This window comes from Lolium rigidum, chromosome 1 (assembly GCF_022539505.1).
Source record: "Lolium rigidum isolate FL_2022 chromosome 1, APGP_CSIRO_Lrig_0.1, whole genome shotgun sequence".
Classification (NCBI taxonomy): domain Eukaryota; kingdom Viridiplantae; phylum Streptophyta; class Magnoliopsida; order Poales; family Poaceae; genus Lolium; species Lolium rigidum.
Window position 1 is genome coordinate 13,495,270 of NC_061508.1, and position 18,459 is coordinate 13,513,728.

Here is an 18,459-nt window from a genome sequence, read left to right on the forward strand (position 1 = left end):
CCCAGGCGGATCTGCATTGGTCTTCCACCTTTATCTCCTGCTCGGGGCGGATTGGGTGGGTTTTGATTTTTCCAGATCCAAGGCGGAATCTTCTTTGGGAAGCTCCTGCATCTCAGATTGGATCTTCGCGACTGCGTCCTGCTCAGCGGCGGTCGCGTCAGCGCTACTTACCAGTGGGTTTCCGTCGGAATCGACGGTTTCCCCAATGAAGATGTGTATGCCGCCAACTGGGACGATGGAGAGCTTGACGGGGTCAGTCTTAGCCGGAATCCAGCACTCATCCGGAGGGACGATCGGCAGATTTCCGGCGTAAAGGACGCGCCCCACAGCGATGGTGACCCTCCCGGTTCCGGCCTGCAGACGCCGCTGGCCCCACGGTGGGCGCCAACTGTCGTGGCCTAATCGACGGTACCTTGGAGGAGGGATCCTCACGAGGGGGAGAAGAAGTAGGGGCCATAGGGCGGAGTGCACACGGGACGGTGGTACGCGATTTACCCAGCTTCGGAACACCGCACGATGACAGGGCCTACTCGCTGCTTGTCCGGAATTATCCGGGCGCTTTCGCGTTGTTACAATGAGTTGTGGTTGTGCCTCTAGGGCTCCCGGGATCCGGCTTATAAAGGCGCACGGATCTAGGGTTTACATGGAGAGTCCTAGCCGGATTACAGGTTTGCCTAACTACGGTACTATGTCTTGCCGTGTACGTCAAGGATCCGCCTCCCTCTATACGTCATCCCGGATCCGGGTTCCTACTAGGCCTTCATGGATCCGGGTTCCTCCAAAGGTCGGTCGGATCCGGCTTCCTTCTCCTGGGCCGGACTTCATCCCTCAGGATCAACAGAGACCGGGCCGCCCGATGGGCCACATGCCACATCACCATCTATGGGCCACCCGGGCTTGCCGGATCTAGGCACTGTCGATGGTACACCCATGAAGTATACCCACAACAAGAAGCCTACGATGGATCTCGGCGGGCACAAGATCCAACAGCCACCACCACCACATCCATCGCCGGAGGCCGTGGAGGAGGAGCCGCCGCCGCACATCCAGGGACGCCGCCCTAGACGCGGAGCACGCCGAAGTCGGAGGTCGCTGCCCCAACCGCCACCGCCGGTCGCCGCCTCCAACAACCCCTCGGGAACTTTGGCGCTGGGGCCTGCCGCCACCGTTGCTAGCACCGACAGCAGCGGCAGAGGGAGAGAAACGGAGGGAGGGGTGGCGGAAGGAGGGAGATCGGCCCCCCGGCGGCGCCCTGGGGAGCGCCACGGGAGGGGTTATGGTCGGGACGTTCATGGATCTCACATCTAGTCTCGGTGAAGGTGTGACTGAGAACCGAGCCTTCATGGTAGGCAATGGTGGCTCCAATGCGTCATTACCTTGTTGAGGGCATCGTCGGGGTAGCTATCGTCTACTCACTCATGCTGGGCTCGACGAAATCCCATCGTCGGGGTCTGCCCTCTGCCAGATCGAACGATTGTCACATGCTCGGTGTTGCTTTTCCTAATGGGACATTATTTTTGGAGCAGTTGTTGGATGGTGGAGGCGAGAGGTACAGTGATGTGCATCTGCCACACTGACGAAGGCGAGTCTCGATGTCATGGCGCCGTGTGGCCTCGGTGATATGATGAACTCATGCAGGACGGGAGCGCTGTCTGGCGTCGTGGTAGTGCCGATGGCATGTCTAGTGAGGGTTATGTGGATCTCTTCCCTAAAGATGACACGATGGAGGTGATGGCGTCTTAGGCGAGTATATGTGGCGCTCGGTAAGGGTCTGCTAGACTGGATGTGTGGTCATGCTTCGCTATAGGGTGACACGGTGATGCCCCCGATACCTAGTTGGCAGGGCGCTGTTTATTGTTTTAGGGCATAAAGCCTGGATGGCAAATCTTTTCACCCATTATCGGGTTTGTAAGTGTTGAGTGGTGGCTTTGAATTTTCAATGTATGCCCTTGCAGATCTTTGTTGAACAAAATTTAAATAAAGGTCTTATACATCTCTTCGCTGCATAGGAGAGGCTGGGAGCCTCAACCCCCCTTCGAAGAAAAAACAGTATGATTTGGAATAAACAATAAACTAAATTAATTGCCTAATCATAGAGCAGAACAAATCAACCAAAGATAAGAATTCATTCTTCGGAAAATGATAGGAACTATTAGTTAGCTCTGTGTATGATGTACATAACTGGTAAGGTCGTTTTGTCATATTTGGTTCTGTTATATTTGGAACGTTGTTGCTTCTAATGATACACAATATTGATAGGCTGAAAAGGATCGCCTCCTTTATAAACACATGGTTGTACAAGATGTCCATATCAGATTTCTTATCAGAGTGAGTTACTCCTCAGTTCATTTCTAAAGAGATTGTTGTCCTTCAATTTAATTTCTTAAGTCTAAAGTCTACTTTTGATTAGCGGAAACATATATAGTTTTTATGAACTGATCCTATCGTGTAGGAGGACATGTCATGCATTGTCGATCAGAAATCGACAGCAATGTTAGCGTATTGTGCCATATTTCTACACTAACATATACTGCATGCTACAATCATATGTAGATGATTTGAATTGTCAAATAGCGTTCATATTCACCATATCACTCTCCTATACTCTAAATCAATGTTGCAGAAAATGATATATTGACGTCTCGATGCACAAAACAACCATTGTATTTTGTCCTAGCAGCTAGACCCCTAGGTAGGTACTTTATATATCTGGATTTACTGTGGGATGCTTGCCAATTCATCCATTAGCTAGGTTAGTTGCAGAAGCTATCAGTGAAAACAAAGTTTTTCTTCTTGTCACGTCTACTCACATTATTGACCCCAATGAATTTTGCTACGAAAATTCAGTTATTCACATGAGCACAAAATTTCAGTGACCCACCGGGTCAAATCCCTCACCAGAAGCCAGAGTGAAAGCTTTCCGATTCACTACTTCATTTTAGTGATCCAGAGTATTAAAAAAACTAGGGAAAACAATATTAGAGACCAGGTTTGTTGAAGGGAAGTCTAATTGACCAATTAGCTAGTCTTACTCATGTGGAAATTAGTTTAATAAGCCCGGGTACAGTGGTTGTGTCGTGGCGGCGACCACGAAGAGACCAGCGCAGACAAGAGTATGGATATATGTATATCCAATTCAGAGCACATTGTGATTTTAGTATGCATGGTTAGTTCATACTGGATGAAACCTGAAGCTTCTACCTAAGAACATGCGTGTGCGTGTTGATCCACCCACCATAACCGATTTAGTTGTAACCACATTGGGTGGCTGGTGATGGTGAAGTCACATATAGGAGGGATATAGTCTCTGTCCATACCAGTATATGTGTTAGACTCTGTAAGATGCTAATTTTGTAGAAGTGAAGCTGTAGCTAGTGTCTGAGTCTTCTCACTATTTTTTCTTCTAATACAATATGACACGCATTTCGGTGTGTGTCTGAGAAAATTAAAGATGAAGCTAGTGCATAGTAGAGCACCTGTATTGGTTAGATTACGAAATTTTGGATCAGATTCTGTAGTTTTTCACCTTGATATGACATGAGCGTGAAAGAGGTTCAAGAATTTGTTTTCTTTTTATAAAGGCTAAAATCACTTTTTGTTTGGCTCATTGACCCCATATTGTAGGGTGGATCTCGAAAGATAGGAATGATCCCCCTCCAAGCAGTACATATGACTTCTATCGAATACGGCTTTCCACAAAATTCTAAAGGGATCTATGAGATCAAGTATGGAATTATGTTTACTCAAAGAATTTTTCAGTTTATCAAGCTTCGAAAATTGTGAACTATATTGTCAATACACAAATGTATAACTTTCCGGGAGTTTCAGTTGAGCCTATATCCATGACAGTAGGAGTTGGCTTCAAGCTTTCCCCGGCCCCTTTTCAGCAAAAAAAAAAAAAAAAAAAAAAAAAATCATCTTGTTAATTCTAGTCTTGTGGCTTCCTTGCAGTTCAGAGTTATGAAAACACATGGCATGCCTTAACTCCAACTACCAGAGCTATATATTGAACATGCAAATTAAGTATGTGTATATTATTGAATTATTCAAAAAGGAAAAGAAAGAAGAAACGACCTGACAGAACAAACAAGAGAGTTCAACTATATGTCTGAATGGACAGCTCCTGGAACCACTCATCTTTTGGTGTGGGGGACACACATACATATTGGATTTGTGCGCCACCATTTGTCAAGGATGACAGTAGCAATCAAGGTTGACAGGAAGCTTCCAATCGAGGCATGGTATTCTATGCAGAATTCGAATATCAAATTGTGCAATTTTACAGGAATATCTCTGCTCCGTGTGATGTGAGAGGTGGTGGTTGTATGTTTGGTAAAAGATTAACCAACTGTTTGAATTGCACACTTTATTATATAGTTTCTATCAGTTTCTTAAGTAGATCACGCGGATAAACTATTCTTCATGCATTGCAACTAAACCACTTAATTCTAATTGATGTAATTCTCTTTAATTGACCATATGCATTTTGACCAACACAATAAGCATATCCTGAATTGTATTCGGAGGGACTCCACTGAACTGCAGAAAAAACCACATTCCTGCATTCAATGCCCTGACCATCATATTCTCTTTTCCGCATTACAAAGAGGTGGCAAAGTGTGCCAACACAGATTTCTTTTCTGCTTCCATATTTCTGCCACTTCCACGAGGACCATTAGATCATTCCAATTAATTCCGCAATTTCTTTCTTAAACTGGTTTTGATTAGTCCACAAGTACAGCTTGGTTCAACATATGACACTAATTTTGAATTTCAGCAAGTTCTTAAACTGGCTTTGATGCATGCATGGTGGTTTAGATAACTCAGGGGCACATGACCATTTTAAAATGCATTGTGGGGGCACTGTCTAATCAACCTTTGACAGGCTTCATTTTAGGTAATTTTTTAGTGAGAGGGATAGCTAAGCAATTATGCCATCTGAAAGCTATGTTGTGCGATCCCTAGTACCATGTTAAATATTATATACTGTTACGGAAAAGTTCAAATGTGCCATGCATGCATGGGTGGGTGGGTGCACATGTGGGCCAGAAAGATAAGTACGTATGGGATAGAGCAACACCCTTCAACGTACACATCTTCTATCAGTGGTAATTCTCTTTTGATATGACCTCCGATTGATATAGCCAAAAACACATTTAGAAAATAATTCCAAAAAATATTTAATATATTCATATTCCATGTGTGTACACAAAGTTTCGTGAAAAACCGATAATTCTTTTCTTTATCGTGCAAATCCTTATTTTAACACAGGAGGCACTAGCACAAGGGACCAAAAGTAGTGTACTGCCAAGACACCGCTTCGTGCAAAGCGATCAAAAGTAGTGCACACTGCCAAGACACCGCTTTGTGCAAAGCGACCAAAAGTAGTGCAACGTGGTACACAGGATACCCCGCCGTGCAACGCGACCAAAGGCAGTGCAACCTAGACATGAAAGGCAGTAAAAATAAACAGTTTGTCAAAACCTATTAACACGAAATCTAGTTTTGTAGATCTCAACGCAACTAGCACGGTCATGAAAACTAAACTTTATTTGAGCGTTTGGTTCAAGAGATATTTTGATTTTCGTATTCGAATCTATAAAAGAAATGGGAAAGTGTGACCCTCTCCATGGACTACATGTGGCGTGCCGGGAAGGAGGCAGAAGCCACTAGATGAACCATGGTGCACCACTTGTCAGCACGAGGAGCAACGCGGGGCGCCCTCTAGCTAGGGAGGGCACAATATTTGTAGTGTTTTCTTTTCAACACCGAATTTTATCTTTTTTTAAAATAGGACATGTAATAGGTCACTTTTTGGTGAAGCATGAAACATGGTCGTCCCTACGTCATCCCTTGGAGTGTTGTGCGCTCTTTTGCTAGTAAGCTCTAGGTCATCGATGTCTTCACGTGCCCGCTTGCTAGAGGACTCTGATATAGGGAACGACCTCTCTGGAATAACTGAGTGGAGAAAGGAGGGTGGCGTTTACTCTAGCGGAACCAAGGTAAAAAAAGAACGAGCTATAGGTGATAGGCGGCCCCTGACCTTGGTTGGCATAGGGGCCAAAGGTCGACCAGTGCCTCGTTGCTAATGGAGTTTCCCTAAGCGTTGGCAGCCAAGAGTTGTGTTTAGGGGTGGGCACGACGCTTGTTGCCGGGGGGGCTATCGCATAGGTTACCCGTTGTTGTCGTGTTGCCCTCTCTCGCCACTTCTAGGTTAAGGGGATGCTATCCTTCTCATCGCTCGCATCGGACGAATGCTGCACCGGGCTCGAAGAAGAGGACGTGTTGGCACGCTTCCCTAACTCTCGGCAGCGCTCGTGCCTCTTCCGTCCCCTCCTCTAACCGCGCCAGGGGAGCAAGCTGAGCGTAATCCGATGGAGATGCCCATTCTAGCGAAAACCCGAACCCAGTGCACATAGGCATCAAGGAGAGAATCTCATCGATATGTTGTTTGTCGTTTGAGAGAGCGAGAACGTCTGACGAGAGAAGCTCGCGCTCTCCCGCTCCACCATAGAGCTCTGTCACCAAGGAATCAAGCTCGTCCAGGGGATGATTCGGCATCTGCCCCACGAAGAGGGGGGGTGCAATCCTCCCACCCCTCGTACCCCCACATCAGGTGGAGCGTCATTGCAAGGATAAGTTGCCGACCATTAAACCCACAGTCATGGAGCCTCTAGATCTAGTCGTGGGCGGATTTCTCCCTCTCACCGACCCGGCGCTAGCCTTCCGGGTGCACGACGACATCGAAAGGCCTGGCGAGGAACTCATTCGGTTCCTTGAAACGCACTCATCACACCTTTCCTCCTCAGAATTTGTTCTGCACTCAACACGCAGTCATCGCTAGAAGTTAAGTTTTTGTTTACCAGAACGAATTGTATCAGGGTGTACTTATTTCATAATGTGGTGTACTCCCACCTTTCTAAAAGAAAGCATATAATTTAGTCAAAAGTCAAACATTATCTAAGTTTGGCCATGTTTGTAGACAAAAAAAATATGAATATCAGCAATACCAATCCGCTATTAGTAGGTCCACCACAAAATACATTTTCATAGTCTATTTACTAAGTATTGTAAACTTCCATATTTTTGTTATATATACTGTCAAACTTAATGAGCTCTGAATTTTGACTATACATATAGGCTTTTTTGCGGGGACGGGGTCTACAAAACTAATTTTATAAACCCAGGCAAAATTGGGTCAAACAAACAATAAAATAAACAAAACCTCATTATGCAAAAAAGAAATTATCATAATCTTTGACAATTTATGCCACACAGCATAAGAAGAAAACACTTAACCAAGGAATCCCATTTTTTCAAGTCAAGCATGCACGCGTCCACACGCGCATGTACCACATAACTAGTTTGTTCCTACAATTTTCATCAATATAATTGTTTAGCTGCTCGGATCATTTGGCACGCATTTTCTCCTCGGAATTTGTTCTACACTCGACACGCAGTCATCACTAGAAGTTAAGTGTTTGTTTACGAGAACGAATTGTATCAGGGTGTACTTATTTCATAATGTGGTTTACTCCCTCCTTTCTCAAAAAAGGGCATATAATTTAGTGAAAAGTCAATGTTGTCTAAGTTGTTGCTAGACAAAAAAAAAATGAGTATCAACAATACCAAACCATTATTAGTAGATCCGCCACAAAATACATTTTTCTTATAGTCTGTTTACTAAGTATTGTAAATGTTAATATTTTTGTTATATATACTGTCAAACTTAACTAGCTTTGAACTTTGACTATATTTTATAGGCTTTATTGTGGGACGGGGAGTACAAAACTAATTATTTTCAGGCAAAATCGGGTCAAACAAGCAATAAAATAAACAAAACAAAACCTCATTATGCAAAAAAGAAACTATCATAATCTTTGACAATGCCACACAGCATATAAGAAGAAAACACTGAACCAAGGAATCCCATTTTTCAAGTCAAGCATGCACACGTCCACGCATGTACCACATAACTAGTTTGTTCCTACAATTTTCATCAATATAATTGTTTAGTTGCTCGGATGATTTGGCAAGGCCAGATGGTCCGATGACAGTCACACAATACCAGTCCACTAAGTAGCTACGGTGTGGCCCGCTAGCCCGCCCTAATAGCCGGCCGTCGCCTATCTGGTGGAGAGCGGTGAGGTACACCAAATAATGTGACACGAGGGGAAAGGGGAACAGCTGGTAGTTCCTTCTTCCTTGCACCTTGCTCCTGCACGGGAGGCACGTGTCAGCTCACACGAACCTAACTCTCCTCTGCCTCCCGCACACGTGCCGCCCACGCAGTGGCCCTGTTCACGCGTCTCTCTATTTTTATAACACTGCATCTGTCGTTTCAAAATTATTTTCAATATGCATAGCTATGATGTACAGTGGATTCATGATCAGTGCTTCCTCATGGCACACCCATGACTCATCTGTCATTTCAGCATCGTACGTGGACAAAACAATATATATGTGCTTTCATGGCTTGTTCTCTAAGTAGAATTATAAGATGTTCTATCAACAGTACCTTTTCTGAGTCGTATATAGCTTATTGTGTCTATTTAGTCGTTTCAAATTGTATGTGCCACAATGTTGAAATATCCAAAACATCTTATAATTTGGAATGTGGAGCCTAATTATCACGTGCTGCACCGTATGCGTACAGAAGTATCGAAATATTGGCGCCTCCCCACCCCAGCTTGCTGGCCTCCGACACCGATCATCGCTATGTCGGATGCCAACCTGGTGGACAATGCGATCTCTTTGCGCCGGTTGTGCCTCTAGCGCCTTAATTTGGGGACACAAGGACGGCATTGTCTTCCATGGGCTTGCCCTTGTCCGCAAGATCTGCCATGAAGAGACTCTTCTAGCGGGTGCTCACTTTCACATGGACAAGAAGCATGACACTGAAGCCTGGATCTATCTTCTTCGGTCTCTCCGAGAGTGATTGGCCCCCTCTAGTTGCTACTTCAGAAAGAAAATGTAACAAAAGAGAGAGAAAATAAGTTTTCTTAAAGGGTGTGACTATTTCTCAATCGACTGAGAACTAACTTCGTTCTTAGTCAGATAATGTCATCAAATTTCAGTTGCAACTACTCATGATTAGCATGAATAACGATGCAAATAAATCAAATGATCCAAGACTTGACTAAGCACGAAGTTAGCAAATCCCTTTCTTAAAACAAGGTTCATGATGAATAGCTTGTATTTGGCGGCATAAATGAATCCCCAGGTGGGGAATGCATTCCCCTGTGAGCTTTCGAGAAAAAAGGGTGTGACTATTTTTCAGTTGACTGAGAACTAACTTTTTCTCAGTTAGATGAGGTCATCAAAGTTTAGTTGCAACTCATTACTAGCACAAATCGTGATACAAATCGAATGGTGTAAGACTTGGCTGAGCACGTCCCAAAAAAAACATATTAAAATATTGTCATGCATGGAGAGACATATGAGCATGCAGTCATGCACCCATCATGGAGACATATATGGCCGTATATGCATGGACGCGTATACATACGTATAGTAGTATATTTGTGTGTACGTGTGTACAATACATTACAATGCCTGCATGTATCTCTTTACGAGGCGTACGCACGCACGTTACCATCTCCTGCTCCACTTGCGCAGCACGTACGTACGGAAAACAAACAAAACGCAACATGACAGTAGATCGACCTGCATGCCCTTACGCCAGCGTATCTAACTAAACAACGTGCTCAACGAAACTGATTCGCCCGCTAACCCTAAAAGTCAGAGAGAGACAATTAGAGAGAGAGAGAGAGCAGCCGAGTAGTAAGTAAGATCGAGAGAAAGTTCCAGAGTGAGAAACAGAGAGCTAGAGAGAGAGGAGGCTGCGTCTCCCGCACACAAAGACTTCCTTTTGGCCGAGAGCATATGCCATGCCGCCATGCATCCATCATCCTCCACCTCCACCTCTAAACCCTCGCTAGCTCTATAAAACCCCCACCTCCTATCCGTCCAACGAATCCCAACGATACCTAAACAAAACCAACTCAGACAGCCATTGCTACACCTCCCTCCTCTAAGCTAGCCTGCAGAGAGCTCGATCGAAGCTAGCAAGCTAGCTAGCCGCAAGTAAGCTAGTGATCGATGGGGAGGTCGCCGTGCTGCGACGGGGAGGCCGGCGTGAAGAAGGGCCCGTGGACGCCTGAGGAGGACAAGCTGCTGGTGGACTACATCCAGGAGAAGGGACACGGCAGCTGGCGGCGACTTCCCAAGCTCGCCGGCCTCAACCGCTGCGGCAAGAGCTGCCGCCTCCGCTGGACAAACTACCTCCGCCCCGACATCAAGCGCGGCCGCTTCACCGACGACGAGGAGAAGCTCATCATCCACCTCCACTCCATCCTCGGCAACAAGTACGTCCGTTAGATATCACTTCTCTCTCTCTATATATATATATGGTTTCTCCTTCTTGTACGTCTATCTTCTTCTCCGGCTCCGGCGACTGACAGCTTGAGCTTGGTCTAGGTGGTCATCCATCGCGACGAAGCTGCCAGGCAGGACGGACAACGAGATCAAGAACTACTGGAACACCCACCTGCGCAAGAAGCTGCTGGGCATGGGCATCGACCCCGTCACGCACCGCCCGCGCACCGACCTCAGCCTTCTCGCCGGGCTCCCTGGCCTCCTCGCCGCCGCCGGTAATAACTTTGGCGGCGGGGCAGCCTGGGACATGAACGCTCTCAGGCTCCAGGCCGACGCCGCAAAGTTCCAGCTGCTCCAGGGACTGGTACGCGCTCTCGCCACCGCTGCCGCGCCAGCGCCTGCGCCCACGGCCGCCGCCGGCATGGACAACCTCATGGCACTCCTCGCCGCGAGCGGCAACGGCGGGCAGAACGGCGGCGGCGTTGACCAGAGCCTGCTGCTCCAGCAGTGCCAGTGGGACGGCCTGCTCAACCTGCCGGCTCTCACGAGCTCTGCGCCAACGAGCAGCATGCAGATCAGCGGGCTGTTCAACAGCTTTGGCGCCAGCGCCGGTTGCGGCCAGTCGGGTGATGGGCTGAGCTCGACGGAGCTCGGGGGCCACGGCGGGGCGAGCGGGAGCAACGTGACGGACGCGGTGGCGCCGCGCCAAATGGTGGCGATGGACCAAGAGTGCAACAATAATGCCGGAGGCGGCGGGGTGTCGTGCGAGGAGACGCCGGCGTCGAGCCCCTTCGACGGGCTGGACAGCCTGAACCTGATGGTGGATGACATCAACACGGATGGTAGTTGGAAGGATTTGCTAGAGTGAGTACCTGCTCCCCTCTGCTTCCATTCCATCAACTTCCTAATCATCAAGAAAAAAGCATGCATGCATGTCTATTTTCCATCCATCCATCCAATTGATTTGACTTTCATTGCTAAACAAAATATGATCAATTTTCCTTTTTTTATAACTGAAAGTTCAAGCAGCTAGGTCATTTTTAGGATATACAAAGAGCATATACACCTTGATTTTCTTACACAGTTAATGCTTAGCTCATCTCTGATTAATTATAATTTTTCTATGCAGCCAAATGTCATGGTTGAACCCAACTGACCTGTGATGACTAGCTATAGAAGGAAAATGAAGAATGCACAAATAATGCAAAAGCACGGAGACAGTTAATTGTTGGATTGGATGCACGGTTCGATTGACATCGAAGATGTGAAGTTTGTTTGTTGATAGGGAAAAGGGTGGTTTGGTCCACACTTTTAGTCATGTACAAAAAAGAACAAAGGGACATACATATGTACACACTCACTGCAATTAGTGTTCATTTTTGTTGATTTAGTTCTTTTGTTGTTTCCTTTTTTGGAGTTTACAAGGAGGGAATATATATATATGTAATAATTAGCTGGTGACATAAACTGAAAGGACCTTCTTTTTTCCAGACAGCAAAGTGTATGTGAGTGTGACTATTCACCATGTTTACTTTTTCCATGACACATGATTTAATTAGTATCGACTTCCCTTGCGTGGTGAAGCAAAACTCAGGTCATCATGGTGTTGAAATAGTATTTTCTTGACTTCTTCGTTATCGGTCGTGTGAGTCCAACGTTAGTCTTAACAGTTAATTCTACATATATACTGCATGCATGCACGTTGTGATAATCTCCACATATTTACTTTGCGACAGTACTGGTGTGTCGTATGGCGGCTACATGTAGTTGATAGTCTAATTTGTTTACATCATATAAACTTCTATATTTTACTCCAGCCAATTAAAGAAGACATAGCCTAGAACTCTAGACCTTCAATTTGGCACCAGCCACCAGGGTATATAGTGGGAGGTATATTTGAGTTTTTGCCAATTCTTAGTCAACTGAAAATTAATTTAGAGCTCATTCAAATTTGGAATTGTTGGATTTGCATCGCGATGCATGCGTCCTATGAGTTGTAACTGGAGTTGCAACTCGGATTTTTCAGTTTCAAGTGAGTTTGCAACTGCAATTTTTTTAAGTTGCAAATCAGGTTGCAACTGAGATATTTTCAGTTGCCATACGGAATGTAATAGAGATTTTTGCGCTACAAGCAGGTTGTACCTGAAAAAATGTTCTTGCAGTACTCCGTCCTTACCGGTTTATATGGGTACTACACATTTTGAGGAATACTTTAACTACTAATTTGGTCAACAAAATATCAGATATATATCATAAAAATCATACAACTAAAAAGTTATTTGGAATATGAATTCAATGGTATATGTTTTATGACATATATCTCATATTTTGTTAGCCAAATTAATGTTTGAATATTTTCCTTGAAGTGTGTAATACCCTAATTAACCGGTATGGAGGTGGTACAAACGGTGAGGATGATATCACTTGACTGAGAATTAAGCTAATTCTCACTTAGCTGATTTCTATTTTAGTATCCCGCCCTATAATAATAAGACAGAGATGGTTTCATGCATACTCCCTACATCTTCAATTTTTGGGGGTGTTCTGAAAACGAGGTTACTTGTTCGAGAAGAATTGACTAACTGACACATCACTCTTACTAATCAGGGACATGCATGCATATATATGATAAAACGCAAACGGTATAATACTTTAAAAAGAGTTGGTTGAAGTAGGAGAAGGATGGGTAGCGATCTAGCTAGCTTGTGAAAGTGGAGAAAGTTACCTTATTAATCTTCTAAAACGTCTCCACATCACATTCACTCAATTATTAATTAATAGCTCGAAACTCAAGGCAGCCAAAGGAAAATCCAACTATCCCCAGATTGACCAAACTCGACTTCTTTTGAAAATCAATCAAATTCAACTTAACATGATTCGAGTAAATTCTATTTCAACATCTGCCTCTATTAGTTTGTACCTCCCCGCCCCTCCACAGTTGAGACAAAGGGGGCGAGATGTGGCTTAACCTGGTCGGGCACAGCGCCTCTTTCCACTTGGGTAGAGCCATTGTACTTGTCACCTAGTCATCTTGCCATGTTGGGCTGCAAGTGGCCGCACCTAAAATAGAACCTGGATAATGTTTAAGTTGGTTAAAAATCAGGCAAGAGATTGTGAACTCAAACGGCTAAACATCGTTAAAAAGACTCAAACGATTTTTTTTCGATAAAGAGAATATATTAATATCAAAAGATACCAATTACACCCAGCCTCTGCAACAACGCACCATCCTAATGGCACTACGGATGCACACAGCCAAAAAATAGAAAAGAAAACTAAGAAACAAAAGTCCCGCTACAGTATCTTGGGTCTAACAACAGCAATACATCCACCACCAAGACAACACCTGAAATACAGACTCTCCAAAAACGGCGCCTTCAAGAAGAGAACAGTGCTCTAACACCATCGTCGCCCGATCAAAGATCTTAGGTTTTCACCCTGAAGATAGTCCCCGCTCTCAAAACAATGCCTCCAATAAGGTCATTGCCAGACACAACTAGTTAAGGCCAGACCTTGGGTTTTCACCCTGAAAGGTAGGACTCTGAACTTCACATGTGTTATCGCCCCCACTTTCATACCGTTGTTGTGAAGCCCGAAACACCAAGCAAGTCCCTCAACGGCGCGGAGAATTGAACCTCCCTTAGCTAGTCCTCCCATCCGGCTTTCATGAAATTCTCTTCTTCCGACTTTCATCATGGATCCATAGTCACTTGATGTCAACACAGAAAAAGAGCTTCACGCCACTCCCTCCAGAACCAAATGGTTGGAATAAAAGCATGGGTGTGCGCGATCGAATACCACCCGATCCAGCAAACTACAGGCAAAAGATGCGCTGATGCATTCGCCGGCGCAGCCTTCCGGAACTCAACACTCTGGCTAGATGAAAAGGATCAGCATCCGGTAGGTCTTCATCTTTGCAGAAGAAGAACCCTAGGATCACCACCTTCAACCCCGAAGCAGACGAACAGGCCCCCACGCCGCCATCCGCTGACCAACGATGATGAAGGAGAATTCGGTGGACGGCGGAAGCCGCAACCACACCATCCTCGCCCCGCATATCACCGCCCCCTTCCTCGCGCCGCCAGCAGAAGCCGACGATGGATCTCGGCGGGCACAAGATCCAACAGCCGCCACCACCACCATGCATCGCCGGAGGCCATGGAGGAGGAGCCGCCACCGCATCTAGGGACGCTGCCCTAGACGCGGAGCACGCCGAAGCCGGAGGTCGCCGCCCCAGCCGCCACCGCCGGTCGCCGCCTCCAACAACCCCCCGGGCACTTTGGCGCCGGGGACCGCCGCCACCGTGGCCAGCACCGACGGCAGCGGCGGAGGGAGAGAAACGGAGGGAGGGGCGGCGGAAGGAGGGAGATCGGCCCCCCGGCGGCGCCCTGGGGATCGCCACGGGAGGGGTTAGGGGTTCGAACCTGGCAGGCTTACCCGTCTGTTTCTTCTGTTATGTGTTAGTCAGAATTTAAGACTCAAACGACTATACTTTAATAGAGAGAAGGTATTTCATAATAATACTAGTTATAATTAATTAAGGCTTACATGTGTTTCCACACACACACAAAAGCAAAAGAAGAAACAAGTATCCATGTCTCCGATGTCCTTGGGCAGTTCCGAGTTCCGACATGTCTTGTTTGCTTGTGCATGTGTTCTTGCCTAAGCTAGCTCAGATTCTTTTATGATGTGGGCAGTGCAGAAATATCATTAGCTGCTTGAGTGCACTTTTAGTTAAGCCGGCAGCTACTTGTGACCCTGATGCCCCCCGCTTCACATAACTTGACACAACTTTTATATACATATATGTATATCTATTTTATTTTTCTCTTGCCCTGGACCATAAGTCACAGAAATTAGTTAGACAGTAGGTAGGGGGCTCATTTCCGGGCACCACAAGCTATTGACTGTCCATTCCTGCAGCTCTTGCACTTGACCCCGCTTCACATAACTTGAAACAGGGGTAAGAGTTTTGCCGCCTCTCACTAATTAAGAAGAGTTTACAAAACACGACGCAGGTCCAAAATAAACTTACATGAAGCGGATTTGCATAATGGAACTCAAGTGTTTAGCCCGATCGATGATGCTCCAGTTTGCAGCCTAGGTTTTTTGCCCATAATACTATAATAGTGCTCGGCATGGAGCTGACGCGTCGGAATACACAGGCGTCGTGCTCGTTCGAAATCTCCCAAATCCACTTTCATAAAGCATATTACTCTCATCTGATTTGGCTTCTATGCTCAGAACCCTAGCTTAATTAGCATCCTTTTAGCAGCCATCATCTACGCCTATCAAAAGCACTTTGCCATCAGAAAGCTCGCTAGCTTTTTGGACTTGACAAAAGTGGTTAGAGTTAAACCGGTTTTCTCGGAATGCCTTATCCATGAGCAGTTTGAACATGTTCTATTTTAAAAAAAAATAAGTTAAATTATCAAATATTTTATCATCATTGTCATCTTATGTGCACTATAGTTTTACCATCCTCAGGATGACCTTCTTCGTAGAAACTTCCAAATGTATATTTTTTTCTGTGCATGCATTTAGCTTCATCTGAGATACGTGTCCAGGAACTTCTCCTGGATCTCGCTTTCTGGTCAGGTGAGATTAGATTTTGACATGACCATGGCACGCTTGCCATGGCGAATGAGAAACGGGCTAGCTTGCTAGGGATAATTTGTTCAACAGGAAACCAACAGTGACCTTCATACACATCTACCTGAATCCCAGGAATTCTTGCCAGTAGCATGGCCACCTATGCAGTACTGTCCACATATGTATGGTGACATGCATGCAAAGATTTTAACCTCCCCCACCAAAAAGCAATACATATGATGGCTGGGTGCATGGTCAACTTGGTGGCGTTTTGAGTGATTTGACTTCGTACCAATGTGTGTCAAACTGAGACTTTTGCTGCACATAAATGAAATTCGACTTTAAAACATATAAATTCTGCAGCTTTTGGGAGGTGTGGAAGGGAACTAATTCCTCATAAGGAAGAACACTGTGTCTGTGACATAGGCTAGCCAACCACGCAAGATTATGATTTTGACCAGTTAACCTATCTTAGTGAGACTAACTGCTATCTGGCCTTGGAGTTTCCAAATGGTATGGATTGCATTTTGTCACTGCATATTCTGTAGTTACCTTGTTTCAGACAAACTGACAAACACATGGATGGTAATTCAGAAGAGGAGGCAAACTTTACTTCTGCTCCACCAAATACCTACGTCGGTCGTCGGTCACTCGCTCTATAGTGACACTTTGGCCAACAAATTGTGTGCAATATGTCGCTTCAAGTGAAAGTTGTCAATTACAAATTATGAGATCATATTTCTTTCCGGATTGATATAGAAGTATAATAATTAAGTGGCATTTGGTCTGGTCAGTGAATTAGCAATAGTGGCAGCCTCCTCCTAATCCTGCATTAACCAATCAAGGTGATTACCCATGTGGATGTACTGCTTTGACCTGCTACTTTGAGTCTTTGATCAGGTCAGGGCCCTTTCTACAGTCCAAAGCCACCTTTTATTGCTGTCGTCAGATCAGTAAGAAAAACATGGGCACGTTGTTCTCAATGAGAAGGCCTGCTGATTGAGCATACTAAACGTCTTCTTAACAAGTCACAGACTAATCATTTCAGCAAGAAAATAAATACCACATTACACCGTCCCCAGTTCAGTGAACTTGTCTCTGATTTGTCTTGCTCTGTCACAATACATTCACAAATGAACTTACCTTTCAATGCTCACATCATTTTCACCGGTTACCCGGAAAAAAATTATATTAATCCCCCCATACTATTACTACATCAGAAAAGTTTAAAACTTGTATAATCCTATCTGTCGAGCAATTACTGTGATGCTTATGGGTGCTGATCGAGGGGGGATAACGGAGTGCCCCACAAGGGATGGCAAGATGTTTAGTAGGTAAACCATGGACCTAGAAAGGAACAACCACGTACCTACCTTGTGATGGATGCAAGAATTATGCTGTGTTTTCCCACCCTAAAGCATACACCTCTGGCTAGATCTCGCTCTCAATCTCGTTGCATCATCAATGGAGAAAATTAAAGGGGGAAATGTCTCTTTTGGAAAATGCTGTCTATTGGTCGACCGTTTACGAAATTCATTTGTTTATAAGCCTGATAAACAGTTTCTGTAGAGAACAGTAATTCGTGAAAAAAATGCAATAATAGAATCTGAAAGGAATACACAAAACTTTTAAGGACCAACTTGATTAGCCAACTAAGCTTCTGTAGAAAGTACGTACAGAACCTTGGGAGCACATGTTCTAACAGAAGAACCAAAGCTAAAATATTCTTCTTTTCAAAGAATTAAAAGCAGGGGCGGAGCTAGAGTGAAAAATTCCCTGATGCATGTTCAAGCTTGCTAGTTTAATTTATGCCTCCCGGTGCACTTTCTTAGCCTAACCTGATGACGCATCAGGGTTAGCATGAAGAGCTCCACCCCTGATTAAAAGAACCGTCAGGAATTAAAATTACACCCATAGACAGCATTAACATTAGAGTCACAAGCTGCAACCATATAATTAGCTCGCATCGAAGAAATGGGCAAGGTCTAACACTTCAATACATTGGATCGGGCAACAAAACAGTAACAACAGATAAGGATGCAACAGTCATCTTACATAATCTTGATCCATCGAAAAGGTGTTCTAATCCTTCACGTGGTAAAACAGCCAGTCAGTTCTTAGTTACGGCCCCTAGTTAGTTAGCTTGATCATGCATGTATGCATGCACATTTACCAAACCTTTTCCTCTTACATCTCTCATCTAAAGGTGACATAATTCAGCAGAAAATTTACCAAACTGAGACTAGAATCGCCTGCATATGGGGACAAACAAAACAGTGAATGATGTGTCCAGGCTTGTGAAGATGTCCATGCTTGGTGAACATGTTGACTTGTTTGTTGCTTACCTTGTCGGCAAGTGTTGCTTGCAGAGAACCATCAATTTGCAAAAGTATCCAGCAACAGGTCATACTTTTTGGTGGTGCAGAGGTGAACCCAGTGGCATGATATGGACGTAGGAAACTGAACCCAGCTCACAGCATGTTTCTTTGA

At 45.0% G+C, this 18,459-nt stretch overlaps 1 protein-coding gene across 1 annotated transcript; it reads left to right on the plus strand.

Moving 5' to 3' along the window:
* Nucleotides 1-10,101: 10,101 nt before the first annotated feature.
* On the plus strand, nt 10,102-11,593 carry LOC124667698 (transcription factor MYB53-like). Its single transcript, XM_047204955.1, has 3 exons — nt 10,102-10,367; nt 10,480-11,241; nt 11,507-11,593. The coding sequence occupies exons 1-3, from the start codon at nt 10,102-10,104 to the stop codon at nt 11,538-11,540; spliced, it is 1,062 nt and encodes a 353-aa protein (XP_047060911.1). The 3' UTR covers nt 11,541-11,593.
* Nucleotides 11,594-18,459: the final 6,866 nt, after the last annotated feature.

Coding starts and splice junctions, on each gene's coding strand:
- LOC124667698 (XM_047204955.1), top strand. CDS start 10,102: ATGGGGAGGTCGCCGTGCTGCGACGGGGAGGCCGGCGTGAAGAAGGGC. Junction 10,368..10,479: donor CACTCCATCCTCGGCAACAA/GTACGTCCGTTA, acceptor AGCTTGGTCTAG/GTGGTCATCCATCGCGACGA. Junction 11,242..11,506: donor AGTTGGAAGGATTTGCTAGA/GTGAGTACCTGC, acceptor TTTTCTATGCAG/CCAAATGTCATGGTTGAACC.